Source organism: Stegostoma tigrinum, chromosome 7, assembly GCF_030684315.1.
Source record: "Stegostoma tigrinum isolate sSteTig4 chromosome 7, sSteTig4.hap1, whole genome shotgun sequence".
NCBI classification, from domain to species: Eukaryota; Metazoa; Chordata; class Chondrichthyes; order Orectolobiformes; family Stegostomatidae; genus Stegostoma; species Stegostoma tigrinum.
This window is the reverse complement of record NC_081360.1, coordinates 72,245,229-72,273,076: the sequence shown is the minus strand read 5'-3', so window position 1 is coordinate 72,273,076 and position 27,848 is coordinate 72,245,229. Positions and strand designations below refer to the sequence as shown.

At 41.4% G+C, this 27,848-nt stretch overlaps 2 protein-coding genes across 3 annotated transcripts in view; one reads left to right on the top strand and one right to left on the bottom strand.

Moving 5' to 3' along the window:
• mgat5 (alpha-1,6-mannosylglycoprotein 6-beta-N-acetylglucosaminyltransferase) overlaps nucleotides 1-27,848 on the bottom strand; it is a 246,044-nt gene that overhangs the window by 9,881 nt on the left and 208,315 nt on the right. The gene's annotated exons all lie outside the window — the stretch shown is intronic.
• The window catches only part of LOC125453827 (transmembrane protein 163a), a 173,461-nt gene that overhangs the window by 81,807 nt on the left and 63,806 nt on the right, over nucleotides 1-27,848 (top strand). For both annotated transcript variants that reach the window (XM_048533826.2, XM_048533825.2), the window contains 2 exons: nucleotides 17,525-17,568; nucleotides 19,221-19,312. In XM_048533826.2, the coding sequence (XP_048389783.1) occupies nucleotides 17,525-17,568; nucleotides 19,221-19,312 (136 nt within the window). The remainder of the gene's footprint in view (nucleotides 1-17,524; nucleotides 17,569-19,220; nucleotides 19,313-27,848) is intronic.

The following is a 27,848-nucleotide window of genomic DNA, read 5'->3' as shown; positions in this document are numbered from 1 at the left end:
TTAGTATTCTATCCAGAAATGGTTAGCCCTGCATCATTGTGACACTTAATATTTATGTAGATATTAAAGGCAAAATTAGTTTTCCCCATTAACTTTCACTTCTAATATATATAATTGTTGAGTTTGTTCATTTAATTCTGTATTATTGGAGAGTTAAGCATAGAAGTAGTTTGAGTATTTTAAAAATTTAATTAATGTTGGAAATTTTTTAGGATATTTCGAGTCTGCTTAAATATCTTTTGAGCTTTCATTCATTTATGCTTTTGCACAGATTAGCCTGGAGAAACCTTCTGTTGGAATCAGACTTGCTACCATCTTTAGGGAAAGCGAGAGGTAATTTAACTGTCTTGATAGGTGCTTGCCAGGCAGAAACCATAGTGTGACAAGACCTCGGAAAATCAGTTTCTGCATTCCTTTGAGGCTTCAGGATATTTATAGCAGAAGGCTGCAGAATAATATAGAATTTTATTTCTTTCATAACAATTGGCTGTAATGTTACTTTGGAAATTTCTGATGATGAGGGATGGAAACAAAAATGCTGCTTTGAGTATAATTGATGATCTAGTGCAGACTGTGCTTAAAATTACATTGTGAAGTTTAAGATATGGCTCAAGTTTCTGTTCCAATTTTTGACACAATCAGACACAAATTTTCTCCTGAGGCTGTCTAAAAAGGAAATGTTTCTCCCCTGGCATTAGAAAATATTCTTTGGTATTTTTAAGAATGGTAACATGCTACAGTTTTATTAATAAATATGCAAATAGATTTATCATAAACTAAGTCTTTCTATTAACTGTATCTCATCCACCATCTTAGAGCAACCTGATTTTAAACTGAAAATGACTTTAAAATATAATGGCTAACTAGTGTATGGTAATGTAAATTAGTTGTTAATTTTATTTTGTAAAGTCTTTATTCATGTCATTTCAATAAAACAGCTTCATTTTAAAAGATTCCTTGAAAGCACATTTACAAAACCTGCCATGGTGAGAAATTCAAACTGGGCCTTGGACATTTTGTTTTGCAGCAGAGAGAGCTTCTTAGAACATAGAACATAGATCATAGAACAGTACAGCACAGAACAGGCCCTTCAGCCCACAATGTTGTGCCGACCATTGATCCTCATGTATGCACCCTCAAATTTCTGTGACCATATACATGTCCAGCAGTCTCTTAAATGACCCCAATGACCTTGCTTCCACAACTGCTGCTAGCAACGCATTCCATGCTCTCACAACTCTCTGCGTAAAGAACCTGCCTCTGACATCCCCTCTATACTTTCCACCAACCAGCTTAAAACTATGACCCCTCGTGCTAGCCATTTCTGCCCTGGGAATGTTTTGCAAACTTGTACAAAAGGCTGTGGAAACCTGATTTGCACTGTATGTAACTGGCAACACCTCAATCATTTGTACTGGCTTATCCAACTTGGAGCAAATTTCATTGGCTAAACCAATAGAACCCAACAGATATTGCTTCTGGATCATCAGAAGTAACAATAGTTTTTAAGAATGATATCTTTATAAGTTGCAATAAATGCTCTGGTAGAATACTACGAATTAATTTTCTTTTCCAAATTTGCATCATTTATTTTGTGGGCAAGTTTTTAACACTTTTTTGCTAAAATTCATTTCTTAATAAGATTGAAGTTGTCAATAGGTTTTAGTTTTAAAGTCTGTATCTCAGTGAGGAGATCCATTGTTTGAAGCTCCTGGGAAAGAAAAGTTTGGAGCAAGAGACTTTTCATTATCCGATGGTTTTAAGTTAGCGTACAGTAGGACCACTATATCTTCAACTTCAGAAGGTACAAGAGAGAAAATTTCAGATGCGCTTGATTGCGGTAGCAACATCAAAAGAGAAAATGGCAAGAAACATTGTGATGACGGGAGGTTGAAGATTAGATAGAGGTAAAGGAAGAAAGGAAACACATTTTACACTTACAACTACTTTATGGAAATTTAATGGTTGTTGTGCAAAGTCTTTGCTTTTAAGATGAAAATGGGCTTCTCGGGTGTACCAGTAGCAATCTGACTGAGAGAGAACAATACTTAAAGGTCAAATAAGATTGACTGCTGGTGATTGTGTCAATCGCAACTTTTCAGACACTGAAGCCATGCATATGAAAATGCAACATAATCTTGAGAATGTCCAGCCATAGGCTGACTAGTGGCAAGTAACATTCATGCCACACAAATGTCAGGCAATGACAAAGGTATCATTCTTGCAAACCCCCATCGTACTCCCTCCAAGGCCAATATATCCTTCTGAAAGTAGCAGAATTATAACCAACTATTAAATGCAAACAGATCATTTTATTGAATGGAAAGCCTTCACTTTTAGATTTCTGAGTATGTTTGTGATTTTAAACGTAAAATAATTTCTACAGAAGTTGTTTTCCCGCTAAGTGAAAGGCGTAGTTATAAAAATTTGCCTCTTTAATGGATAATTTTTGCATGCCCAATGTATGCAGTACACTAGAGAGAATAATGAACTAGCTCACCAGAAACGCATTATTTCTGACTTCCATATATGTTGCGAAGTAGTTAAGTAGCATTTTTCAAGAAAAATTTTCAAGATTATAGTAGAGTTTTTGTTTGTAATTTGTGGTTTAGGTTGACAATTGCCATGACAACTGGAGTCATAATCTCTGTACAGACTGAAACAGATTTAAGATTCCAGTTACTAGCTGAAAGGATGACAGGTCAAGATTTCACGCCTCAAAATCTTTCCAGTAACAAATATCAAAAAAACCACAATTGACTAAAATCTGTTTTCTTTTATTCTTCTGTCATCTTTTAAGGCAAATTCTGCTCTAAACTACAGAAAGGAACTTCCCACTTTCATACTAATAATGTGCAGGTAATCTCTAGGATGCAAGGGGGTTCTGATCTGAAGTCTGAAATTTGATTTGTCGGCACATTGGAACACAATACAGGGCAATGTAAAGCGTTTGTAAGTTCAGGAAATATTCATCTGTCAGGTCTTTATAATTACACCCCTTTATGGATTGCATTTGTATGTACAAGCATTTATAAGCTAGATGTTTGTAAATCAGGGACCACCCGTATTTGACTTTCCACAGAATTACGGCCTCCTTGGCAGCCAGTTCACAGTTGCTCCCAACATCCAAATGGATCCTATGTTGCTAATTTGCAAAGTAGTAACTATGAGTGATCCTCTGTGTATTTTCCACAGTAAAGACAATCTTAGATCTACCTCAGGCAAAGCCTGTTTCAGTGCCACATCTTCTATCTGGCCATACCAGACCAGGATGTTTAGATGCTTGCAGGATATATGCCTTCAGCTATAAATCATTTCTACCCTAGCCCAGCTAGGACTAAGAACTCCTTTCTCTTGACTGACCGCACAGAACTCCTGCCTGACTGCAATTCATTGAGTTGTAGGAAGCCTGATCTTAAAATGATATTCCTTTATCCTAGTCACCATGGTGACATAAAACATACTAGATATGTATTTATCAAAAACCAAATCATTACTGCAAGGGGAGCTTGTGAGAAGATGTGTAGCTCACGATAGGAAATTCTGTTAGTCTGTAATGGAATGCCCTAATGTTGTAATTGTACGAGCCTCCACCATTTCCTTTGGCGGTTCATTCCACACACGCACCATCCTTTGTGTGAAAACATTACCCCCCAAATCCCTTTTCAATCTTTTCCTGCTCACCTTAAACCTATGCCCTCTAGTTTCAGACTCCCCTATCCTGGGGAAAAGGCTATGACTATTCACCATATCCATGATTTTATAAACCTCTATAAGCTCACCCCTCAGCCTCCAAAACTCCAGGGAAAATAGCCCTACCCTATTCAGCCTCTCCCTATAGCTTAAACTTTTCAACCCTGGCAATGTCCTTCCTAAAGCAAGGAGACTAGAATGCAGTACTCCATAAGTGGCCTAACCAATGCCTGCATAGCTGTAACGTAACCTCCCAACTCCCATACTCAAAGCACTGGCCAATAAAGGCAAGCATACCAAATGTCTTCTTTAGTATGCTGTCTACCTGTGACTCCACTTTCAAGGAACTATGAACCTGTACTCCAAGGTCTCTTTGTTCAGCAATACTCTCCAGGACCTTACCATTAAGTGTATAAGTCCTGCCCTTATTTACCTCTCCAAAATGCAGCACCTCACATTTATCTAAATAAACTCCATCTGTCACTCTTTGGCCATCAGCCCATCTGATCAACTTCCCATTGTACTCTGAGGTAACGTACTTCGCTGTCCACTAGACCATCAATTTTGGTGTCATCTGCAAATTTACTAACCATACCTCCTATATTTACATCCAAGTCAATTATATAAGTAACAAAAAGCAACGAAACCAGCACAGATCCCTCTGGCATGCTGCTGGTCGGAAGCCTCCTGTCAGAAAAGCAACTTTCCACCACCACCAACTGCTTCCTACCTTCTAGCCAATTTTGTATCCAAACGGCTAGTTCTCCCTGTATTCCATGTAATCTAACCTTGTTAACCAGACTACGATGCAGAATCTTGTCAAACACCTTACTGAAGTCCGTATAAACAACATCCAGTGCTCTGCTTTTATAATCCTCTTTGTCACTTCTTCAAAACACTCAATCAAGTTAGTGAGACATGATTTCCCATGCACAAAGCCATATTGACTGTCCATAATAAGCCCTTACCTTTCTAAATACACGTTAGTACTGTTCGTCAGAATCCCCTTCAACAACTTGGCCACCACTGGTATCAGGCTCACCAGCGTATAGATCCCTGGCTTTTCCTTAGCACCTTTCGAAAATAGTGGCACCGCATTAGCCAACCTCCAGTATCTCGCCTGCAGCTATCGATGATACAAATATCTCAGCAATGGGCCCAGCAATCACTTCCCTAGCTACCCACAGAGATCTAGGGTACACCTGAACCAGTCCCAGGGATTTATCCTCCTATTTGCATTTTAAAAATGTCCAACACCACCTCCTCTATACGTTCACATCAATATATCACTATTTATTTCCCAAGTTCCCTAGTTTCCATATCCTTCTCCACAGTAAATATTGATGCCAAATATTCATATTGTATCTTCCCCATCTCCTGTTGTTCCATGCATAGATGTCCTCGCTGATCTTTAAGTAGCCCTATTCTCTCTCTAGTTACTCTTCTGACTTTAATGTATTTATAGAAATCCTTTGGATTCTCCTTAACCCTATTTGTCAAAGGCATCTCATGTCTCCTATTCTACCTCCTGATTTCCATCTTAAGTATACTCCTAGTACTACTATATCCGTCTAGCGATTCAGTCGATCCCTGCTTTCTATACCTGACATGTGCATTCTTCTTTTTCTTGACCGGAACCTCAATTTCTCTAGTCATCTAACATTCCCTACCTCTTCCAGTCTTGCCCTTCACCCTAACAGGAACATACAGTCTCTGGACTGTGCTTACTGAATTTTTGAAGGCCTCCCACTTTCCAGCCATCCCTTTACCTGTAAATATCCACCCCCAATCAACTTTTGAAAGTTCTTGGCTGAATACTGTCAAAATTGGCCTTCCCCCAATTTAGAACTCTGAGTTTTTGATCGGGTCTATACTTTTCCATAACTATTTTGAAACTATTAGAATTATGATCACTGGTCCCATAGTTCTCACCTACTGACATATCAGTTACTTGCTTTGCCTTACTTCCCACGGGCAGGTCAAATTTTGCACCTTTTCTCATTGGCATATCCACATACTGAATCAGATCATTTTCTTGTACATACTTAACAAATTTCTCTCCATCCAAGCCCTGTACACTATGGCAGTCCCAGTTTATGTTTGGAAAGCTAACATCTGCTACAATTACTACCCTATTATTCTTACAGATTACTGAGATCTCCTTACAAATTTGCTTCTCAATTTCCTGCTTACTTTTTGGGCAGTCGATAGTACAATCTTAATAAGGCAATCATCCCTTTCTTGTTTCTGAGTTCCACCCAAATAACTTGGCTGGAGGTAGGTACCTGGAATATCCTCCCTAAGTATAGCCATAGTCTTATCTCTAATCAAAAACACCACTCCCCAACCCCTCTTGCCCCCTTTTCTATCCTTTGTATAGCATTTATACCCTAGAACATTAAGCTGTCCATCCCTGAGCCATGCCTCTGCAATAGCTATGATATCCCAGTCTCATGTTCACAGCCATGCCCTGAGCTCACCCGCCTTACCTGTCAGGCCTCTTGTATTTAAATTAATGCAGGTAAATTTATCAGTCCTACCTTTGTTCTCTGCTTTTCTCCAGCCTGCTTTGACTAATGGACCTGTTCCGTTTCCCAACTGCACCAATCTCAGACTGATCCCTTTTCTCACTGTCTCTCTGGATGAGCTGCCCAGCACAGCACAGATTATCAGATCCAGCTCTATCTCACCATAGCCTGTCTAGATCATTTACTGTCTCTGATGTGCCTGACTGCTGATCCAAAGTCCAACAGTGGATGAGCAGAAACTTCTTCCAAATAACTGTTAAGAAGAAAAGGCCATCGTCCCCAGTCCTTGCTGCAGGCTCCATTCCTTAGTCATTGGCTCCATCTCGTGTCCCAGCATCTGTCTGAGGCTGAACCAGACCACCACCTTAGTGTCGTATTTGATGCAGACATGAGGATCTGGCTAGCTTATCTGTGTCATTACGAGTCCAGCCAATTTTGAGCTTAATAAAAACACCAAATTCAGACACTGTCTCAGCTCAGCTGTTTATGAAACCCTCTTCTCTGCTTTTGTTACCACTTGACTGAATGGTTCCAACACATTCCTAACAATTCTCCCGCATTCCACCTTCAGTAAACTTGAAGTAATTCAAAATTCTGCTGCTATGTCTTTACTCAAACCAAGTTCCATTCATTTGTCACCCCTGTGCTCTATATTGGACCTGTGTAAGCAATGCTTCCCCTTTTAAAATTTTCATGCTTGTTTTTAAATCTGTCCATGACCTCACACCTCTCTCTTTCCTTCAGCCCTACAACCTTCTAAGATTCCCACACACATCCTTCCTTCAGCTGTCTGGATTTTAGTTTCAGATTTTATCCTCCTAAACTCTACCTCTTTACCTCTCTCACATAACAGCTTTATTCACATCAATTGACATCCCACTAGACAAAGAAACATTACTAGAAGAAGCAGCAACTCAATCAGCAAGGACAACATACTTAAATTATTGGACCTCAGCCTCACCACACACTTTGTCTTTAATGGTCACATACACAAACAGATCAATGGTACACCCATGGGGTCACCCATCTCAGGATTCATCGCAGAAGCAGTCATGCAAAGACTAGAACACAGAATCCGCCCCCACATTCAACCTAAACTGTGGATCCAGTGTGTGGACTACACATTTGTCATTATTAAACACAACAAATTAGAAGAGACTCACCACCTCATCAATAATGTATTCACAGGGATTAAATTCACAAGGGAAGAAGAAACCAACAATCAACTTGCACTTCTGGATGTTAGAGTAGAACGATTGACAAATGAGGAGTTCCAAACCTCAGTATACAGAAAAGCAATCCATACAGTTCAAATCCTCAACTTCCACAGCAACAAACAAATCTGCTTTAGGACACTACTTAAATGGGCCAGGACACACTGCAACCTGCCAGAATTACACCAGGAGGAAGAAGAAGAACACTTATACAAGATCCTCAGTTTAAACGGATATCGCCGCAACTTCATCCACAGATGCTGACATAACAGACAACAACAGGAGGGCTCAGTATGACCTAACACACTGACCACACTGCCCTACATCAGGAACATATCAGAACTGACAATGAGGCTCCTAAGACCACTAGGAATCATGGTGGCCCACAAGCCCACAGCCACTCTACGACCAACACTCACAAGAATTAAAGACCCTATTCCCACAACATGCAGAACCAACATGGTTTACAAAATACCATGCAAAGACTGCCACAAACATTACATGGGACAGACAGGAAGGAAACTAGCCATCAGAATACATGAACATCAACTAGCAGCAAAATGGCACAATGAAATCTCCTTAATATCTTTACATTCAGACAATGAAGGCTGTCAGTTTAATTGGGACAAGGTAACCATAGCAGCCCAAGCCAACCATAGCCATGTACAGGAATTCCTAGAGGCATGGTTCTCCACTCATAATTCAATCAACAAACAAATAGAATTGGACCCCATATGCAAACCCCTACAGATCCAAACCGGAAATGACACTACTCACCATAACAGACCGGACAGTATAAATTCCATGCGGAGTAGAATAACATTGCTTCATCAAAGGCCTCACTGATGATGTTACTTAGCATGGTGACGAAACATCTGGCGAAAAAACAAGTCCGCTCGGCGAGCAAGTCAACAACCTCATCAGATTGATTTACTGATGGAAAATGTTAGAGTTACAATAGGTTTTAAATAAATGATTCGGCATGGAATGGAGGATGGGTCAAAGAACAAAAGGGAAAGTCAGTGAAAGGACAGAAGATGAGATATTAAATGAATGTTGACGATAAGGCAAATGTTCAAAACAAGTGAGACGTCTCGGGGGCAAGAAAAGCTGCAAAATGTGGATCCAGAAGAAGTGTAAATGCAAATCACAGAATCATCATGAATCAGCCATCCAAAAGCTCTGAAATTGTCTAATTCAGTGCTGGGTCCAGAAAGCTGAAAAATGTTAAATTGGAAGATTGTGTTGGCCTTCAATCTTGCATTGAGTTTCATTTAGAATCAAAAGTGTTGCTGTCAGGGGGGTGAGGAAGATCCTTGCCCTCCTTTCCATGACCCTAATCCGAGAAATATTCAAAGTAGTCTTTTCCCTTTCCCAGCAGTGATCCTTGCTGAAAGGACCCAAAAGGAAGAAACACTTCCCTTGTTAAAGAACAAGTGAGTGAAAGATATAATGTGGACTAGGGTATATACACTGAGTTGGTGCATTGAAGAGTTCAATAAAACCTAACACTTTGATCAGAATGTTCTCATCTGCCTTTCTGTGGCTCAGTCTCAATTTTGTTTGATAATTCTTTTGTCAAATATTTGATGTGTGCCTGAAAGATGCTGTTTAATGAAAGCTGTTGTTTTATATTATATAACTATAGGCTTTCTTTTTGACATCTAAAAATATTTCAGTGAAACGTCTTCAGAAATTTCCCTAGATAAGACTAAACAAGTTATCTAGTTGATTTGTAAGATGTAAGTGTGCAGAGCGCATTGAAAGTGTTGGCTGTGTGAAACAGCCTTGTTTCATGCTTATGGTATTCTTAAATGGGAGTTAGTGAATAGATTAAAACAAAGATGTGTTTTTCTCAGTGTAGATGTTAAATATTGATCTTCAGTTGCTTCTGTGAAGTCTGTTTAGAATTAGATTAGAGCAGATATTTCCGTTAGATCTAAAGGATATACACAATCTGTTCTGCTGGAGTGCCTGTTTGAAATGTATTACATAAATACATTGACAAATATTTTAATGTTTTCTGTACTAAAAGCTTTCATGTCAATAGTAATAGTGAAAAAAGACTTTGCTTAGGAAGTCTTTTTTGTGCCTGTCTATTGGAAATTATTTGTTTACTGATTAGATTCCACTCTCGCCTGTCAACACCTGAGGGTTCTGACATCCCCACCCTACTGGGTTCCAACGCCCTGCTGGCCAACCCTCTAAGACCCAATATCTTCCACTACCCCACAGGACCAGATACCCACCTCTCCACCCTGCCCCTGTACCTGATACACAGCCTCCCCTGCTATCGGACTTCGCCACCCCCACTGCTGGCCTGTCATTCTCATCACGTGAGACTCACTCTTCCTCTCTTCCCTCCAACATCCTCTACCAAACCCTTTACTTCCCTTCCACCTGCCACCAACCAATGGGCCTGAAAGCCTACCTTCCCTGCCAGATCTGATATCTGGCACACCCCCCACCTCTCATCCTACCCAAGTGTCACCCAACCTAACTAGCACTCTGGCATTTTACCTATCTGGCATTCTGTTACCCTACCAACCAGGCACATGAACAAATACTCACCCTCTCAGTGGTCAAAGTAGCTGTTTGTGCTGGTAAACATGTAAGTCACAGAATACGGCAACTACTGCTGTGAAAAGGGGGCATGATTTGAATATTCCTAACTACCCTGCACTTCAAGGGAACTATTAGATTTCAGAACTTTTTTTCATAGAATCCCGACAGTGTGGAGACAGGGCCTTCAGCCCAACAAGTCCACACCGACCCTCAGAGCATCCCACCCAGATCCATCCCCCGATAACCCACCTAATCTGAGCATCCCTGAATACTAAGGGCAGTTAGGCATGACCACTCCACCTGGCCTGCACATCTTTGGACTGTGGTAGGAAATCCAAGCAGACATGGGGAGAATGTGCAAACACCACAGGCAGTCACCCGAGGTCCTTGGTCCTTGGTACTGTGAGGCAGCAGTGCTAACCACTGTACCACCCGGACCCACCTTTCAAGAGGAGCCATTATCCAAATTTCCTGCCAAAAGATTAACAGAAAGTAGTCGGAACAGTGTGGGAATCTGACTATGGTCGCCATTCCTTGGAAATCTTTCCCAATGATATTTTATGTACCACATGCAACATTCTCTGCTTCACTTCTCCAGTTGTACATTCAGTGTTAAGTCTCCTGATTTAACTTTTAGTATTCATTCTTTTCCTCCAAGTAAATTTGTCCTGCAACCATCAGCATAGACAGTGCTGTATTTTACTGCAAAAATATTTCATTTTTGTAAATATAAACATATATTATAATTTGACTTTGTTTAGGATAAAGTACAATCAAAGTAGGTAAAGAATTCGAATGCATGTCCATTCACCCATTATATATTTTCACTTGCATCTCTTTGATAAGCTGCTGGAAATTGCTGACTGTGTTATTTATGTCACAGAAGGGGCAAGCACCATTGCGGATTCAGACATGTGTGCTGTAAAGACTGAGACAACCTAAGTGCTCAAACAGTACACTTTATGTTTAAAACATTTTTGCTTCCTTTGCTTGACTGATGCTGATCTCCAGATGTTGAGATTGAAAGTTGAAGAATACATACAAACCTTCAACCTAACTTAATGGACTAGCTGTGTATATACTGGAGAAAAACTGGAGAAAGGGTCAGTTTTACTACTTTGCACCTCCAACTGCTGCATTGCAGAGAAGCTTGCAAATACGATAAGAAGGCCAAAGAGATTGATTATTGCATGTACGACCCATTAGCTGCCAACAGCACATCCTGAGCAGCAACTTGGCAACAATGCCAACTATTAGCTTCAAGTATGTTAACTCTTATAGCAGAACTCTCCCTTCAAGGACTGGCCTCTTAAACCGTCCGCAAAAGTGGTGCATTTGAAGACAACCCATCTCAAATGGAGGAGCAAATTACTGCAGATGCTGCAATCTGTACCGAAAACAAAAAATGTTGGAGATCACAGCAGGTCATGCAGCATCCATGGAGCGAGAGCAAGCTAACTTTTCGAGCCCAGATAGCTCTGATGAAGAGGCATCTAGACCCGAAATGTTAGCTGGCTTTCTGTCCATGGATGCTGCTTGACCATCTGAATGAATTTGTTTGTTGGGTGTTCATTATCATCCACAGTTGGAAAGATGCGAGATTTTGCACCTTGGGCCAGATATAAGAAAATATGTTATTTACTCTGCATATTTTTGTTCTGTTTTTTCATTTTTTCAATATTGACAGTTGAAACCTGTGTGGAAACAACAATTGAGGAGCTATATATTCCACTAAGTTAATTTGTCCATATCCAGGAACAAACTGAATATGATGAAGAGTGTTGTCTTTTATCTGTTCATACTGGTATTCCAAAGCAATTCAACCTCCTACAAACAGAAGCACACCTGACAGCTGCTGGCTTTGTTCTGTGAGTGAGCATTAAGAGAAAAGTTTGTAGTCAGATGATAAATTGATTTGAGTCTGCCGGAAATCTGGAAATTGCTGAATTTCAGATACATTTTAAAGATATCTTCTTGTGTGATCAACACCTTTCTTTCTCCCTGGTTGACATCAAAGGGTGGCAATCTACCAGCTCTAAGGCCATGAAGAGAGAAGATGGAGGAATGTTGTCACAAAGCGACATTAGTTGGGATCTGACATTAAGAGTGTTGGTGAAGAGTTGCATGTTTTTATTATTTTCTGTATTAAAGATTAATAGTCTTGATCTGCAAATTACAGGAACTTCCAGAAAACATCCAGCCTTTGCTGCTGCTTAATTGTTATTACTAAAAAGTTTAATTAATTTACTGTCAAAACTACCATGTGATAAAGTGTTTACCATTTTCTGAGGTTCTGGATATCGCGAGCGCCCATAACATTATCAGTAATTAGAATACACAGTCAGGGTGTCTGTGTAACTCCTGTGAATTTGATTTATTGTAGTCACATGCACCTAAGTACAGTGAAAAGCTTTATTTTGTGAGCATTACAGGCAGATCATAGCAAGCAAGAATATAAAGATCATAGGGTGTTTAGACAGAGCAAGTCATACAAGCTTACAGCTGCACAGGAGTTGCACAAAGCATGATCAACATTATTTGAAATTTGACAGTTCACTGCGCAATCGAATAACAGCAAGGAAGAAGCTGTTCTTGAGCCTATAAGGTGCGTGTTCAAGCTTCTGTAGAGGTTGGAAGAAAATATTACCAGGGTGGCAGGGGTCGTTGGTGCTGGTAACATTTCCCCGGCAACGAGAAGGGTAGATGGAGTCCGTGGAGGGGGGGGGGGTTGACTTCTATGATTATCTGGGCTGTGCATACCACTTGCTGCAGTTTCTTATGGTCCTGGGCAGAGACTTACTGTATCAGGTAATTTTGCACCAGATAGAAAGCATTCCATGGTGCATTTGTAAAAATTGGTGAGGGTCCTTATGGACATGCTAAATTTCCTAAGCCACCTGAGGAAGGAGAGGTTTTGTTGTGCCTTCTTGATTGTCGCATCTACATGGGAGGTCCAGAACAGGCTGCCAGTTATTGTCACTCCAAGGAACTTGGACACTTTCAGACCTCTTCCTTTCTTCCTGATGTCAACAATCAGTTCTTGTGCTTTAACGACATTGAGAGAGAAGTTGTGATCATTGCACGAGTACACCAAGCCATCTGTCTCCTTCTTGTATTGCCACTCATCCATCCAACCACAGTGGTGTCATCAACAAACTTGTAGATGGTGTTCGAATGGAATTTGGCTGCGCTTTCATGGATGTACAGGAAGTAGACTACGGGGCTAAGATTGCCAGATCATTAATCATCAAACACACTTTAATAGGGACAGCAAACTTGTTTTGAGTGAAATGAGAAAAAATTTTCAGGAAGAAACTAAAGTTATATTTCTGTGGTTTGGAGTAGATCTGTAGCTCGGGTTGTGGATGTTGAGGTTGGTTGGCTCGCTGAGCTGGTTTGTTGTTCTGCAGACGTTTCGTTACCGTGCTGGGTAGCATCCTCAGTGCAGCCTTTGGTGAAGCGTCGGTGTGTTTTCCTGCCTGGTTTTTAAACACTGGGGTCCGTTGCAATGGATTGCCTCACTTCCGGGTTTCCTCCAGAGTGGAATGTGTATGGGATCAAGTTCAATGTGTTTTTTAATAGCATGCTTTGTGGAGTGCCACGCTTCCAGTTCAGCCATTTACATTATACTTTCCTCTTGCATTTGATCTTCCAAAAAACATCACCACACACTTGTTCAGATTAAACTCCTTTTACCATTTCTCTGCTAAATGTTTTAGCTCATATGTAACCTGCTGCATCCTGTAATATGCTTCCTTGCTATTCACAACACCAGCAATTTTCATGTCAACTCAAACTTATTGACCAGAGCATTGACATTTCTATCCAAGTCCTTTACATATACTACAGCTGCAGTCCCATAAGTGATCCTTGCGGAATATACCTGGCCACGAAAACGCAACTACCCTCCATCTATTGTGCCAAATTTATATCCAGTTTGTTAATTCACCTTCTAGATCAGCCTTCTATGAGGGATCTTATCGCATGTCTTGCTGGAGTTCCTTTGGACAACATCCTTGATCTCACTCTCACCAATCATCTTTGCACTTCATCAAAAAACTCACTCATGTTTGCGAGACAGGACATCCCCAGCATAAAACATTTGACTATTCGTGATAAGTCCATTCTTCTCCAAACACAAGTAGATCCTATTCCTCAGAATCTTCTTCAAAAATTTCCTTACCACTGATGTAAGGCTCACTGATCTATAGTTTCCAGGATTATCCCTTAAACAATGAAATAACATTGGTTTGTCTCCAGTTGGATCACATCTATGGCTAAACGGACTGCAAAGATCTCCATCAAAACCTCAGAAATTTCCTCACTTGCCTCCTTCAGTAACCTTGGATAGAACCCACCAGGCTCGAAGGGATTTACCTCCATGTTTTTCAAGATACCTAATGCCTCCTTCTTCTTAATGTTGATATACCTTACAGCTTCAACAAACCTCTGTTTAGACTTACCGTCATTCATGTCTTTCTCCTTTTATGAATACTGATGTGGAGTATTCGTTAAGGATCTCATCCACTTCCTCTGGCTCCACATATAGACAAAGGTCCTTTGTCTTTGAGTGGACCTACGTTTCCCTAGTTATCCTCTTACTTCAAATATGCATATATAAAAATCATCTCATATGGTTCCTTTACTCGTTGTACTATCCATGCGTTGTTTCAAGATTCGCTCCTGGATGCACTTAACAAATTCTGCCCACAAGGTTGCAGACTTTCTTGCTGAGCCAATGTGTTTGATTGCAAACTGGGACAACACATCCATAATAGCACAAACCAAACAGGGACATGCCAGGGAGTGCCTGGAGGCCTGGCATTCCGATTGGAACTCGAGCAACAAACACATTGAACTGGGCCAGATACACAAATCACTGAAAAACAGAACCAGAAGAGATGCCAACCACCCCAGCAAACCGAGGCATATAAATAACATGTGGGACAGAACACCAACACTTCACCAATGGCACACTGACTATGTTTACCTACCAGGGTGACAAAACGTCTGCAATCAAACACACCGGCTCAATGAGCAAGTCTACAACCTTATTCACAACCTAAGTTACATGTCTTCTCAAAAACTTTAAATTCTGCCCATCTGAGCCCCTGGCATGAAAGGAGTCCCAGTGAATATTTAGGGAATTAAGGTCAGTCATTGCCACAACCCTGTTGTTTCTATGTCTTTCTATGATCTGCTTACACATCTGTTTCTTTAATTCCCACTGGCTTTTGGGAGGCCTGTAATAAAACCCCATCATAGTAAAGTTAAAGTTCTAACTTACAATTTTGCTGATATTAGACAGAAACTTTTAAACATTTATGGGGGAGGCTGTTCACATGTAAAGGGATGTCTGGCAAGTGGGAGTCTTTCAAAAGCAAGATGATGAGAGGTCAGGGCCAGCATGTTTCTGTAAGTGAGAAGACAAGGCTGGAAGGAGTAGGGAACATTGGATGATGAGAGATATTGAGGCTGTGGTCAAGAAAAGAAGGTTTCATAAGACAGGTATAGGCACCTGGGATCATGTAAATCTCTTTTGGAGCATGGGAATGCAGGAGTACATTTAATCGAGAAATCAGGAGGGCAAAAAGGGGACATGAGATAGCTTTGGATTCTCCTTTACCTTATCTTCCAAAGAAATTCTTCAAATATATAATGGGCAATGGAGAAACTGGGAAGAGAATAGGGCTCCTTGAAGATCAACAAGGTTGTCAATGGGAGAGATCCTAAATGAATATTTCTCATGAGTATTTACTGTGGATAAAGACTTGGAAGCTAAGGAACTCAGGAAATGAATAGTAATGTGTTGAAAACGGTCCTCATTACAGAAGAAGAGGTGCTGGAGATCTTAAAACACGTAAAGGTAGGTAAGTCCTCAGGACTGTATCCCAGGGCATTGTGGGAAGCCAGGGAAAGAATTGCAGGGCCCTTAGCAGACACATCTTTCATCATCAATAGCCAAGGATGAGGTGCCACAAGACTGGAGGGTGGCTAATGCTGTCCCATTATTTAAGAAAGGCTGCACAGAAAAGCCAGGGAACTATAGACCGATGAACCTGATGTCATTGGTGTGTAAGTTTTTGGATGGGACTCAGAGAGCCAGAATCTACATGCGTTTGGAAAGGCAAGGACTGATTAGGAATAGTCAGCATGGCTTTGTGTGTGGGAAATTGTGTCTCACAAACTTGATTAAGTTTTTTGAAGATTGAATACCTTAGCAAGGCCTTCAAGAACAAACTGCATGGTAGACTGGTTAAAATTGTATCAGTGATAATGGGAACTGCAGATGCTAGAGAATCCAAGATAATAAAGTGTGAAGCTGGATGAACACAGCAGGCCAAGCAGCATCTCAGGAGCACAAAAGCTGACGTTTCGGGCCTAGAGGGTCTAGGGCCGAAACGTCAGCTTTTGTGCTCCTGAGATGCTGCTTGGCCTGCTGTGTTCATCCAGCTTCACACTTTTTTATCTTGGTAGACTGGTTAGTAAGGTTAGATCGCCTGGGATCCAGGGAGAGCTAGCGAATTGGATACAAAATTGGCTTGATGGTAGGAGACAGAGGGTGGTGGCACAGGGTTGTTGTTCAGACAGGAGGCCTGTGACCAGCGGCATGCCGCAAGGTTTAGGGCTGGATCCACTGCTGTTTGTCAATTATGTAAAAGTTTTGGATGAGAATATAGGAAGCATAGTTAGTAAGTTTACGAATAGCATGTACCCCATATGACTAAGATATCTATTCAGTGGCTTGTGCCACTGCATGCTTCCCACCTCCTCCCCGCACCCCCCCCGCCCCCCCCATGCCCCACCCAGATTCATTCTGTGTTCATCTTCATTCTAGGTCCAGAGTCAGTAAGGGCCCTGAAGGACTTTACTGCAAACTACTTTGAAATCATTCTGTCTGAATTTTCCAATCAGAAGGAACTTCTTTACCAAAAGAACGTGAAAGAATGTTGATCTTGCTGGTGTCAGGAAAGTAATTGAATTGATGAGCTTAAGGAGAAATGAGACAAAGTATGAGGGTGAAGGGAATAGATAATTATGATTGTATATTTCGATGAGGAAAGACAGGAGGAAATTCAAGTAAAGCAGAAACATCAAAGTGGCCGTACTATCCTGTTTTAATGCTGTACATCGAACATAATCCAATATAAGATTATTTTGATCGATGTCACCTGACCATTTTGAGAATCAGTTGCCAGTGAAAGCTTCCATATGTACTTAACCCTGGTCATGGCTGCTATTGTGTGTTCAAAATATCATAATACTCAAAATGATAACCAAAATACTTGTATCTGGAAAATGAAAGCATGACCACAATATAGATTGCTGCCTGAAGGGATGTTGTAAAATTTGATTATATGTATCAGTTTATCAGGCTTGTAGATGAGAGAGAATACTTGAGCGTAGACAAATCAACTGCCACATTTCATCAAAGATTTACCGCAGAATCTATCTATGATTTCATAATTTTCCACTTAATCTGGCTGTAACTTGCTGATTGTTTGGTCTCCTTTCTTTTTCCAGCTGTTTCCGTCATGCGACACAGTGCATCATCCTTTGGATTTGCTGTAAGTAATACTGTGTAAATAATCACAGAGAAAAGGGTTTTGCCACAGTTATCTAGGGTTGATCTGAAACAAATTGTTCACTATTCTTTTAAAACTTAACATTGTTTGATTCTTCCCAAGATTAATTACAAAAGAGAGAACTAGGAGTTGAGGCAAATTTAAGTTTTTACACGGCTACTGATTGTTGCAACAGTATGGATCTGGAAGTTAGTTCTGTTCAGAATGTAACAGCTGTTGTCACTCTCATACAGTATTCTTTTAACATTAGCGCATATAAAGTAGTACAGCTTTAGAGTCTCACCACTTAGCCAATTTACTGTTCCCTAACATTCAGCCAATTGCCAATTGCTTACGTAAAGCAAGTATGATGATGGACTGTAATGCATGTCAAGAAAAATGTAATAGTTGAGGTGGGTGTGGGATGGTAAGGGGGTTGGGGGTCAGCAGAAACACTCCCTTTTGGATATCATGCGTGGTCACTTCACCAGTGCAGCACCTTCACCAAGTTGGTGCCCATACTGTAACCGAGCTGTGGTAAAACAAATGATAGGGATGCTGAAGGAGCACGTTGTAGTTTGGTATAACATGGGAAGGGCCCCGGTATAGTCCCAACAAAGTTTACCACATTATCCTGGCATGCTATGTTTTACGCATTTGGAGCAGGCAATTGCACGATGTGATATCTGCCGGGGAGAAAGGGAACATTCCTCTGAGGAGACAGATGGGCAAATTGAGCTGGGGGAAGCTTGCATTGTGGATGACAGAGCTCAGCTGAACTGAGTGTTACAAGGTGGACAGGAGCTGATTTGATATCCAGTTGCAGTTGATGCCAGCTTGATTGTGTAGACCATCGTGGACTGTCAAAGCCAAGGTGCCAGCATTTGGTTTGCATTTTGGGTGCTAGCTGCAACCTGCTTTCATTCCTGTGTGCTCCCCTTTGATGGCTGTCAATAAGCTTCACGTACTAGATAGTGATAAAATGTGGGTAGCCACTGCGTAGTGGGGAAAGAGTATCAAGGACTTGGAAAGGGGCTTCAGACAGGATATATCTAAAGATGGGTAAATCATGTTGCCTGGTGGTTAAACAGCAACACCGGTGAAAAAATGGACTTGTACGTGCGAGGGAGTTTCAGTAGAGCTGGCTATGTGCTGTGGACAGTGTAGCTTTGTGACTGCTATACCATTATGCTGCTGAAGGGCAATGCTGGATCGCTAATGCTTGCCTATGAGGCATTTTAAAAATGGCATGGGGTGCAAAGCCTGCTATTCTTTTGATGGATAGCCAGTGAGCGTTGAGTTGTTTTGGTAATGGCACATGGAAGGACGGGGGCTAGAACTGGAGGTGAGGGACACTGTAGAGTGGGTTAGGTAGTTAATGAGGCATGATTGGGAAGATATGACAAGTAGGCTTGCTAAGTCTCCTAGTGAGAATCTGGCTAGCAGCTCAACGTGACATGCACATTGAAATTCTTGCCAAATGTCTGTATCTCAGATTAAGTCAGTTTGCACTGAGTTCCTACTGCAAATTGATAAATTACTGCACAAAATACTCTTTCCTCTAAGGCCAGCCATGTTCCAGAAATAATCACATTCATTATATCATGTATTTTCCCATGTTGATGCTGTGTGACATGTTTGCCTTTTGTTTTAAGTTTGATGCTACGCTGGATGTGTTGTCTTCTGCAATAGTGCTGTGGCGTTACAGCAATGCAGCTGCTGTGCACTCTGCCCATCGGGAGAATATGTAAGTCTAACCATAGCTTGTCAAAATTAATGATAGTTATTCGTCTAGGTCACTAAAAGAAGTACAAATTCAGTGCTTTGGTACATTTCTGATTCCGCTTAAACATACCCTGTGTTTGAACTGAGCATCAGAATACTTTATACACTGTATAATGAGGAAAGAAGTAGATGCTCAAAGAAGAAAAGCAAATCCAAATTGAGTTAGTATGCTGTTTTGCCAGATTAGCTTGAGGTCTAGATAACTGACATTTTTCTGAAATAGCATGCATGATTGTTGATTGGTCAAGAGGGATGAGGGCACCTCCAGTAACACTAAAGCAACTTGACGTAATCCAGGAGAAAGTACTACATTGGCACCACATCCACAAACATTCACTCCCTCTACCAACAACACTCAGTAGTAGCAGTTTGTACCATCTGCAAGATAAAGTCAGAGAGTCATCTGCCATGGAAACAGGCCTTTCAGCCCAATTCGTCCATGCTGACCAGTTTACCTAAACTGATCTAGTCCGTTTGCCTGCATTTGGCCCATATCCCTCTAAACCTTTCTTATCCATGTACCTGTCCAAAAGTCTCTTAATGTTGTAATTCTACCCACCTCTACTACTTCCTCTGGCAGCTCATTCCATATACGCACCACCCTCTGTATAAAAAGTTGCCCCTCAGGTCCTTTTTAAATCTTTCCCATTGCATCTTAAACCTGTGCCCTCCAGTTTTGGATTTCTCTACCATGAGGAAAAAAGACTTTAGCATTCGTACTTAATATTCACCTTATCTATGCCCTTTATGATTTTATGAGCCTCTAAAAGATCACACCTCAGCTTCTATGCTCCAAAAGAAAAAGTTCCCAACTTATCCAGCCTCTCCTTATAACTTAAACCCTCTCGTCTCAGTCACATTTTGCACCCTTTCCAGTTAAACGACAACCTTCTTATAGCAGGGTGACCAGAATTGTATACAGATGCGGTGCAGAAATTCACCAGAGGTCCTCAGGAAGCACCTTCCAAACCCACAGCCACTTCCATCTCAAAGAAACCTGCGGCTTCTCCTAAAAGCTATCCACCATCCAGACTTGGATGTATAATATTGTTTCTTCTGTACTGTTGAATCAAAATCCAGGAACTGCCTCTCTAACAGTACTTTGGTTCTACCCACACCAAATGAACAGTGGTTCAAGAAGATAGTTCAGTGCCATCTTCTCAAGTACAACTAATGATGAGCAATGAATGCTTGGCTAGCTAGCAATGCCCACATTCCCAAAATACAAAAGAAATGCTTGCTACAAAGGGGGAACCTTCCAGAAAATCTGTATCAATGTGGAGGAATATAAAGGAGTTCAGCACCAACTTGATACAGGGTTTGACATGGAGTTTGGAGACCATCTGCTCCAGCACTGAAGAAGTGGTTGAAATATTTGAAGACCCAACCATGAAGTGCTACCAAGATAATAAAATGTGAGGCTGGATGAACACAGCAGGCCAAGCAGCATCTCAGGAGCACAAAAGCTGACGTTTCGGGCCTAGACCCTTCTCCATTGCTGAAAGAGTCACAATGTGTGAAGAAAGATACCATCAGCTGGAAACAGGTTTAGAAAAGAGCTCTCTGCGTGACTCCCTTGTCCACTCCACACTCCCCTCCAAACCCACCACACCCGACACCTTCCTCTGCAACCGCAGGAAGTGCTACACTTGACCCCACACCTCCTCCCTCAACCCCATCCCAGGCCCCAAGATGATTTTCCATATCAAGCAGATGTTCACCTGCACATCTGCCAATGTGGTATACTGTATCCACTGTTCCCGTTGTGGCCTCCTCTACATTGGGGAAACCAAGTGGAGGCTTGGGGACAGCTTTGCAGAACACCTCTGTTCGGTTCGCAATAAACAACTGCACCTGCCAGTCGCGAACCATTTCAACTCCCCCCTCCCATTCCTCAGACGACATGTCCATCATGGGCCTCCTGCAGTGCCACAATGATGCCACCCAAAGGTTGCAGGAACAGCAACTCATATTCCGCTTGGGAACCCTGCAGCCTAATGGTATCAATGTGGACTTCACCAGCTTCAAAATCTCCCCTTCCCCCACCACATCCCCAAACCAGCCCAGTTCGTCCCCTCCCCCCACTGCATCACACAATTAGCCCAGCTCTTCCCCTCCTCCCACTGCATCCCAAAACCAGCCCAGCCTGTCTCTGCCTCCCTAACCTGTTCTTCCTCTCACCCATCCCTTCCTCCCACCCCAAGCCGCACCTCCATTTCCTACCTACTAACCTCATCCCACCTCCTTGACCTGTCCGTCTTCCCTGGACTGACCTATCCCCTCCCTACCTCCCCACCTATACTCTCCTTTCCACCTATCTTCTTTTCCCTCCATCTTCGGTCCGCCTCCCCCTCTCTTCCTATTTATTCCAGAACCATCACCCCATCCCCCTCTCTGATGAAGGGTCTAGGCCCGAAACGTCAGCTTTTGTGCTCCTGAGATGCTGCTTGGCCTGCTGTGTTCATCCAGCTTCACACTATTATCTTGGATTCTCCAGCATCTGCAGTTCCCATTATCTTAGAAAAGAGCAAGCTCTTTTTTGACTATCGCTGTCTTCCTCTATAAGGTCAGGACATGCAGAAATGCCTCTTGTCCTCCAGTTAGCTCTAGCTGCCTTCAGGTTCTTCGCCATTTATCCTGCAAGAAAGTGTTTGTTAGTGAATGATGTGTAATCTGTTTCGCCTGTGCAGTAACCATGGTTACGAGCTGCAAGATATGGATGTGAGGCCTGGGACTGCACTGAGTACGCGAGAATGAAACAGCTTATGAATGTCAAGTACACATTCTGATAGATAGAGATTGTTGGTTGGTGAATGAAGTGTGATACACTAAGCAGTATGAGAGGCTGTGATAACAAAGTGTGAAGCTGGATGAACACAGCAGGCCAAGCAGCATTTCAGGAGCACAAAAGCTGATGTTTCGGGCCCAGACCCTTCTGTCTTTCCTAGGTTGTTATAAATGTGGAGAGAGAGCAAGCTAACATTTCAAGTATAGACGATTCTTGATGAGATTCGATGTGTTAGCTTGCACTCTCTCCATGGATACTGCCTGAGGCGCTGTGATCTCCAGCACTTCTTGTTCGCAGTACAGATTTCAGCATCTGCAATAACTTGCTCCTACCTATGTTACAAATTTGGATTTATGTTTAGCACTTGCTTTAGCCACAATGCAGAGTGACTTTAAGTAATGCAGCAAGACGTGGTTTTGGCGGCTCTGCAGCCACTCAGCAGCAATGTTAAGGGCTGGCTGTACCATGTGACCAGCCAGCAACACAAAGTTGACATAGTGGCTACATTACATTGAACAGGCATGAGATAATGGCGCACTTCAATTCCTATATTTGTTTTTATTGCTATCAAATTCAGTCCCCATTGCGATTGTAACTAATTTGAAGATTTCTTTCTTTTATCCATCTACAAAACCTGATATAATTTTAATCCCTTGAGCTCCTTAATTCAAGACTGAAACACTAGTGAACTCAGTACCTGTGTAATGTTATATAAATGCTGCAGTACAGGCCTGATCATTCACTAGGTGGCATGCTAGTCATCTTTAGAGCAAATAGTGTATTTTGCACTTATTGGTTGAAGAGATTTAATTTTGCTTCATCACTTCAAACATGCACAACAGCAATGTAATCATTATTATACCCAGACTGGAGCAACACAGTATTCATTATTGTACCAAGACTGGAGCAACACAGTCTATGTGGAAACAAAACTAGGCAGCACTCAAAATAAAATGTATTAATATATTCAGATAGAGAATTTGCCCAACGTTTCTAAAATAAATTAAACTCACTTTATTGTTTGTCAAAAGTCCCTGAATTTTGTCACAAGAATGATTTTCCATTTTGTGTCAGTTTCTGTTATATATATCACCGTTCAAATTTTCAGCACTGAAAATTACATGGGTACAATTTATACAAGGTAACCCAAACTTATAGGAAGTGACTTATAACCTAGTATAGTTAGAGTTAGTTCTTCTTTATAGTTCTGCTATATAAGTATATTTAAAGAGATGTAGTATTCGATGAATTCACTAAGAGAATAGGGAGTGCTTTGCAAACCTTTTCTTAATATTCCAACAGTTTATTCAGATTATTGCTTTACAGCTACTGTATGAGCAACAGCTATCTGTGATTATTGTGGTGATGCACTGAGTTCCTGATCTATTGTACTTTGAGATTACAACTGAACTGCATTAACTCCTGGGTCTGCTTCATGTATATTTATTTCTTTTCCAAATTGCTGAAACTTTCACAAGAATCGTGCCTTAGTGCTGTTCTACTTCAGAAATTCTCCAACGAGTTAGGTCTTCCTTCTTTCATCTCCTATGTTGTGTCATGAGACATGGGCATTGTTGACGCAACCAACATTCATTGCCCATCCCTTGAACACAATGGTTTGCTAAAAGTCAGTCTCACGGTTGTAGATCTTGAGTCACATGTAAGGCTTAGATAAGGATGGCAGATTTTGACATTAGTGAACCAGATCAGTTTTTACAAAAATCCATGATAGTTTTGTGGTCAAAATTTCAATTCTACCAGCTGCCATAGTGGGATTTGAATCCCTGTCCCCAAAGCCTACTCTGAATTTCTGGATTACTGGCCCAGTGACATTATCACGAGACCATCACTTCCACAATTGTGTCTTTACTATTGCTGAAAGTCTTTGTAGCTCGTAGAGGGATTCGAATCACAGCCACACCTAAAAAGTTTTGGACCTGATTCCCTAACCTGCACTCCCTATCCATTGCAGGAATCCCATACAGCTATCTTCAACCTGCAGGCAGTGTGCTTAAGGAGGCGGGACTGGGTAAAATGTTGAGCAGGTCAATGTTACATTGCTGCTGATGGAAGGGCTATAGACATCAGTGATTTGGATTTTGTAGATTTTTAAACGAATTTACTTAAAAGGAGGAGCAGCTGATCTTCAAACAGAAGCTAGGCTGTATGGACAAAGAGATTTAAACAATTCAGTTGTGTCCAATCACAACTGTTCATTAAGAGAAACACTACAAATAAATGTGAAAAATAAAATTCAAGGAAAAGTCATCCAAGAATAATTAGTTTCTAAATTTCACAGGAGAGGTTCCCAGAACATAACATCAGCTGATGCAATGCTTTAGCTGCCAGGGGAGGCAGAGAATAGTGTGGGCTGGCAGTAAAAGCGCCAGAAGGCAGAATTGGGTTTTTGGCTGTTATGATCTCACCCACATCTGTGTTTAAATCAGGTAGGTTTGAAGGTGAGTGGCAAGTCCCTGTGGTCCTGTTAAGTGGGTAATTGAAATATTCAAGAAGACAGTAAACTAAGAATTTAACTCAATGGCTATGGCTGGAGGCTCTACCTACATTTCCTATCCCACCACCTGGATTGTCTGTCTCATCTCTGTTGAGTTCTGTCTACCTTCAGGGGAGAAAACACTGAGCTGAGAGAGAGATGTGAAGGAACAACATTTGTAAAAGCTGACCTCTTGATGGCACATCAAGGTGAGAATGTGTTTAAATGTTGGCTGCTCAGATGGGATGTGAGGAGGAGCTTGGAAAGAAAGGAATGCGTGGAGCTGCAAGGTGCGCTGGAATGCTGTGCAGGAGAAAACTGGGAAAGTTAGAAGTTGGGCCTGAAGTGTTACACAATTTATCTTACCTGCCTTCCTGAGGCCCATGAACTTTTGGGCAGTGTCCCCCAAGTTTGAGGGATCATATTCCTGCTGTTCATTACCTTGTCCACTTCCAACTAAGCTGGCTTGTCTTGGGAGAAGTGCAAGTGACTGAAGTTGGCAGCATGCATGGGTACAGTTGCTTAATGAAGATAGAGTCATTGGCTTTGCTTTTAGAGCCATAGGGATGAACTTTCTTGGCACCAGGCCCATTGATGCAAAGATCAAGAGAGTAAGACTGAACTTGCAGAGACCTCAGACTGTCGTTGAACTATAAGGTAGAATTTAATGTTCCCTCCCCCATGAAGAGTATAGGGTGAGGAGGTATTTATTCAGGTGAGAGATTGGCTCTTTCTTCTTGCTTTCCCCCCAATTAAGTCCATGGTTAAAAGGTTCCAAGCATAGCCTTCCTGCCCCACTGCAACTTGAGGCCTTCATGTAGAGAAATAATCCTTAAATCCATGGTGCCTTAATCCCACAAGAATGACGTTAACACTACAGTGGGTACTCCCTCATTCAAAGACATTCAATGGCAAATCCTGCATTAAAAAGATTGAAGCCGCAGAGTATGCTTGCTGCGGATCTGACTCCCCGCAATCCCCGCCGTACGATTTCCCCCCACCCAACCACCAACAAACCGGCATCATTCATTGGCCTGGCATCCAGCACTGATTTTAGGCTTCGGGAGGGCTCCAAGTTAGTGCTGGGAGTGACAATCATCTCCCTGGCATTGCTATCATTCAGTAGAGTTGCTGATTGGCCAGCAGTTGTTAGTGGGTGGGACTTTTACCCACTGCTGTGCAGTTCAGTCTCTGAGTGAGAATTAATTCAGCGGGCCTTTCTTAAAAACTCATCACCCATCACCTCATTAAATTGAGCTCATTGTGTGCAGTTCAAAATTTTTTTGTAGGCTGGTATAGAATTGAAACACATGTAGTGTGGAGTCATGAGAGATTAATTTAAAAAACCCTTAAAGTTTATTTTGGGTCTGAGAAGATTGCATAACTTGGCTCTGGTCTCTATGATTATGCGAGATTATTGAAGCGGTGAATGATAGAAAGTAATAGCTTGTTTACACTCACCATTGTTCTAGGATCATACAGTATGTATAACACAGCCATTTAGTCCATGCCAATGTTTGTGCTCCACTTGAGTCTGTCCCATCTTTCCTTATCTAAAACTAATATTAGATTTTATTTAGATTTCAAATCATTATCATGGATGCTCAAGTACAAAGGTATAGGAGTACAGTGAAATTTTCGATGTCACCACACATGGTGCCTTCTTAGGCACAAGTTCCTAGGTACTAAAACTTAAGCACAAGGTAGAGGGAAATGAGGAACAAGGTTAAGAGTTAAACATAACGGTCCTTCTTAATATTAAGTCTTCCCTAAGTGCTCAGCCATGCTGGGACCACATTTCCTACAGGGCTTCAAACTCCTGCACTTTGGTACGCTTTCCCTGTGCTGGCTCGATCTCCCTGGTTTTCTCCCATGCCCACTACATCCCCTGGCTTTCTAATCCAGGTTCACTGAGGCAGTTTGTTTTGTCTCTCCTGCCTCGGTTAACTCTGCACAGAATGCAAACTGAACCTATGGGCTACATTATGATTAGTATAATTAAAAATTGTGAGAAAACGATAAAGTATAGAGAGATGCTTCAAAGTTTTGCTTACTTATATGATTAAACAGCCTCAGTAAACACTGAACCTACTCAATTTCATGGATTTAATACTGACTTTAATTAGTTGTCATTGTCTGATAAATGAGCCCACTGCAACAGTTGATAAATGCTGTGCTATGAGCTATTTATATGATGTTGCCAAAATAATAACAGAATTGGAAGATTAGCATCCACATCTCTCAGATTTTTTGTTTTGTTGCTGGTTGGCAGAAGGTGTTAATCTAAAACTGAACACAGAAAAGAAAATCAAAACTCTATCATAACCAAAAGGAACCTCCTGGTATTGCAGTACTGTGTGCAGCATTACACTACACTGTGGGGCAGCTGCAATTTCCAACAAGCTGAATTCTCAATCTTGGCAAATCTGTGTAAGAAATCCAGTCAAGCAAAAGCTTTCTCAATAGCTGTGAGGTGAAAATGGATCATGCCTTAGCCCAGGGTAATCAATTTTACTCTTTTTAATAATACTCACAGGATGCAACAGGCAGAAAGGCAGTGGGGACTTGGTATTAGCTAACCTTAAAGAAATCCTTTGTTCATTAAATTGAGTTTGCTACTGTTGTGGCTCGTCAAACTTTAACATCCTTGATATTACTATTGGCAGAGACTGAGGGCTGGGCATCTAAATATTTTGGCAATAAGAATGGGATTAAAAGTTGTGGATTTTGTAGTGAGTAACTCACTTCCTGACGATACACCATCTGTAAGAATCAGGTTAGGAGGGTTCTTCAGGAAAAGTAGTGGCACATTTTCAAATGTTTGGATGAATACACTAAAGTAGCATCCTCCAGGACCAAGCAGCCTGTTCAGTCGGTACCCCATTCACCATCTTAAGTATTCAGTCTTTCTGCCACTCCGACCATTTGCAAATTCTCCTATCAACCACACAACATCCTGACCTGAAATTGTGTTCTCCTTCTTTCACTGTTGCTGCATTAAAATCATAGAACGTAAAGGTTGCCCGTACATAATCACAGAGTATTCTCAGAAAGAAAAAAAATCCTGCATTGATATAGTCCCCAAAACATAATCTTGGAATATCCAGTAGTGTTTTTGTTTGAAAGAGATATTTTTAAATTTAGTCATTGTTGTAGTAATACAGAAGCCTACTAGCACATGGCAAGGTCCCTAAACCGCAGAAACTAGATGTTTTT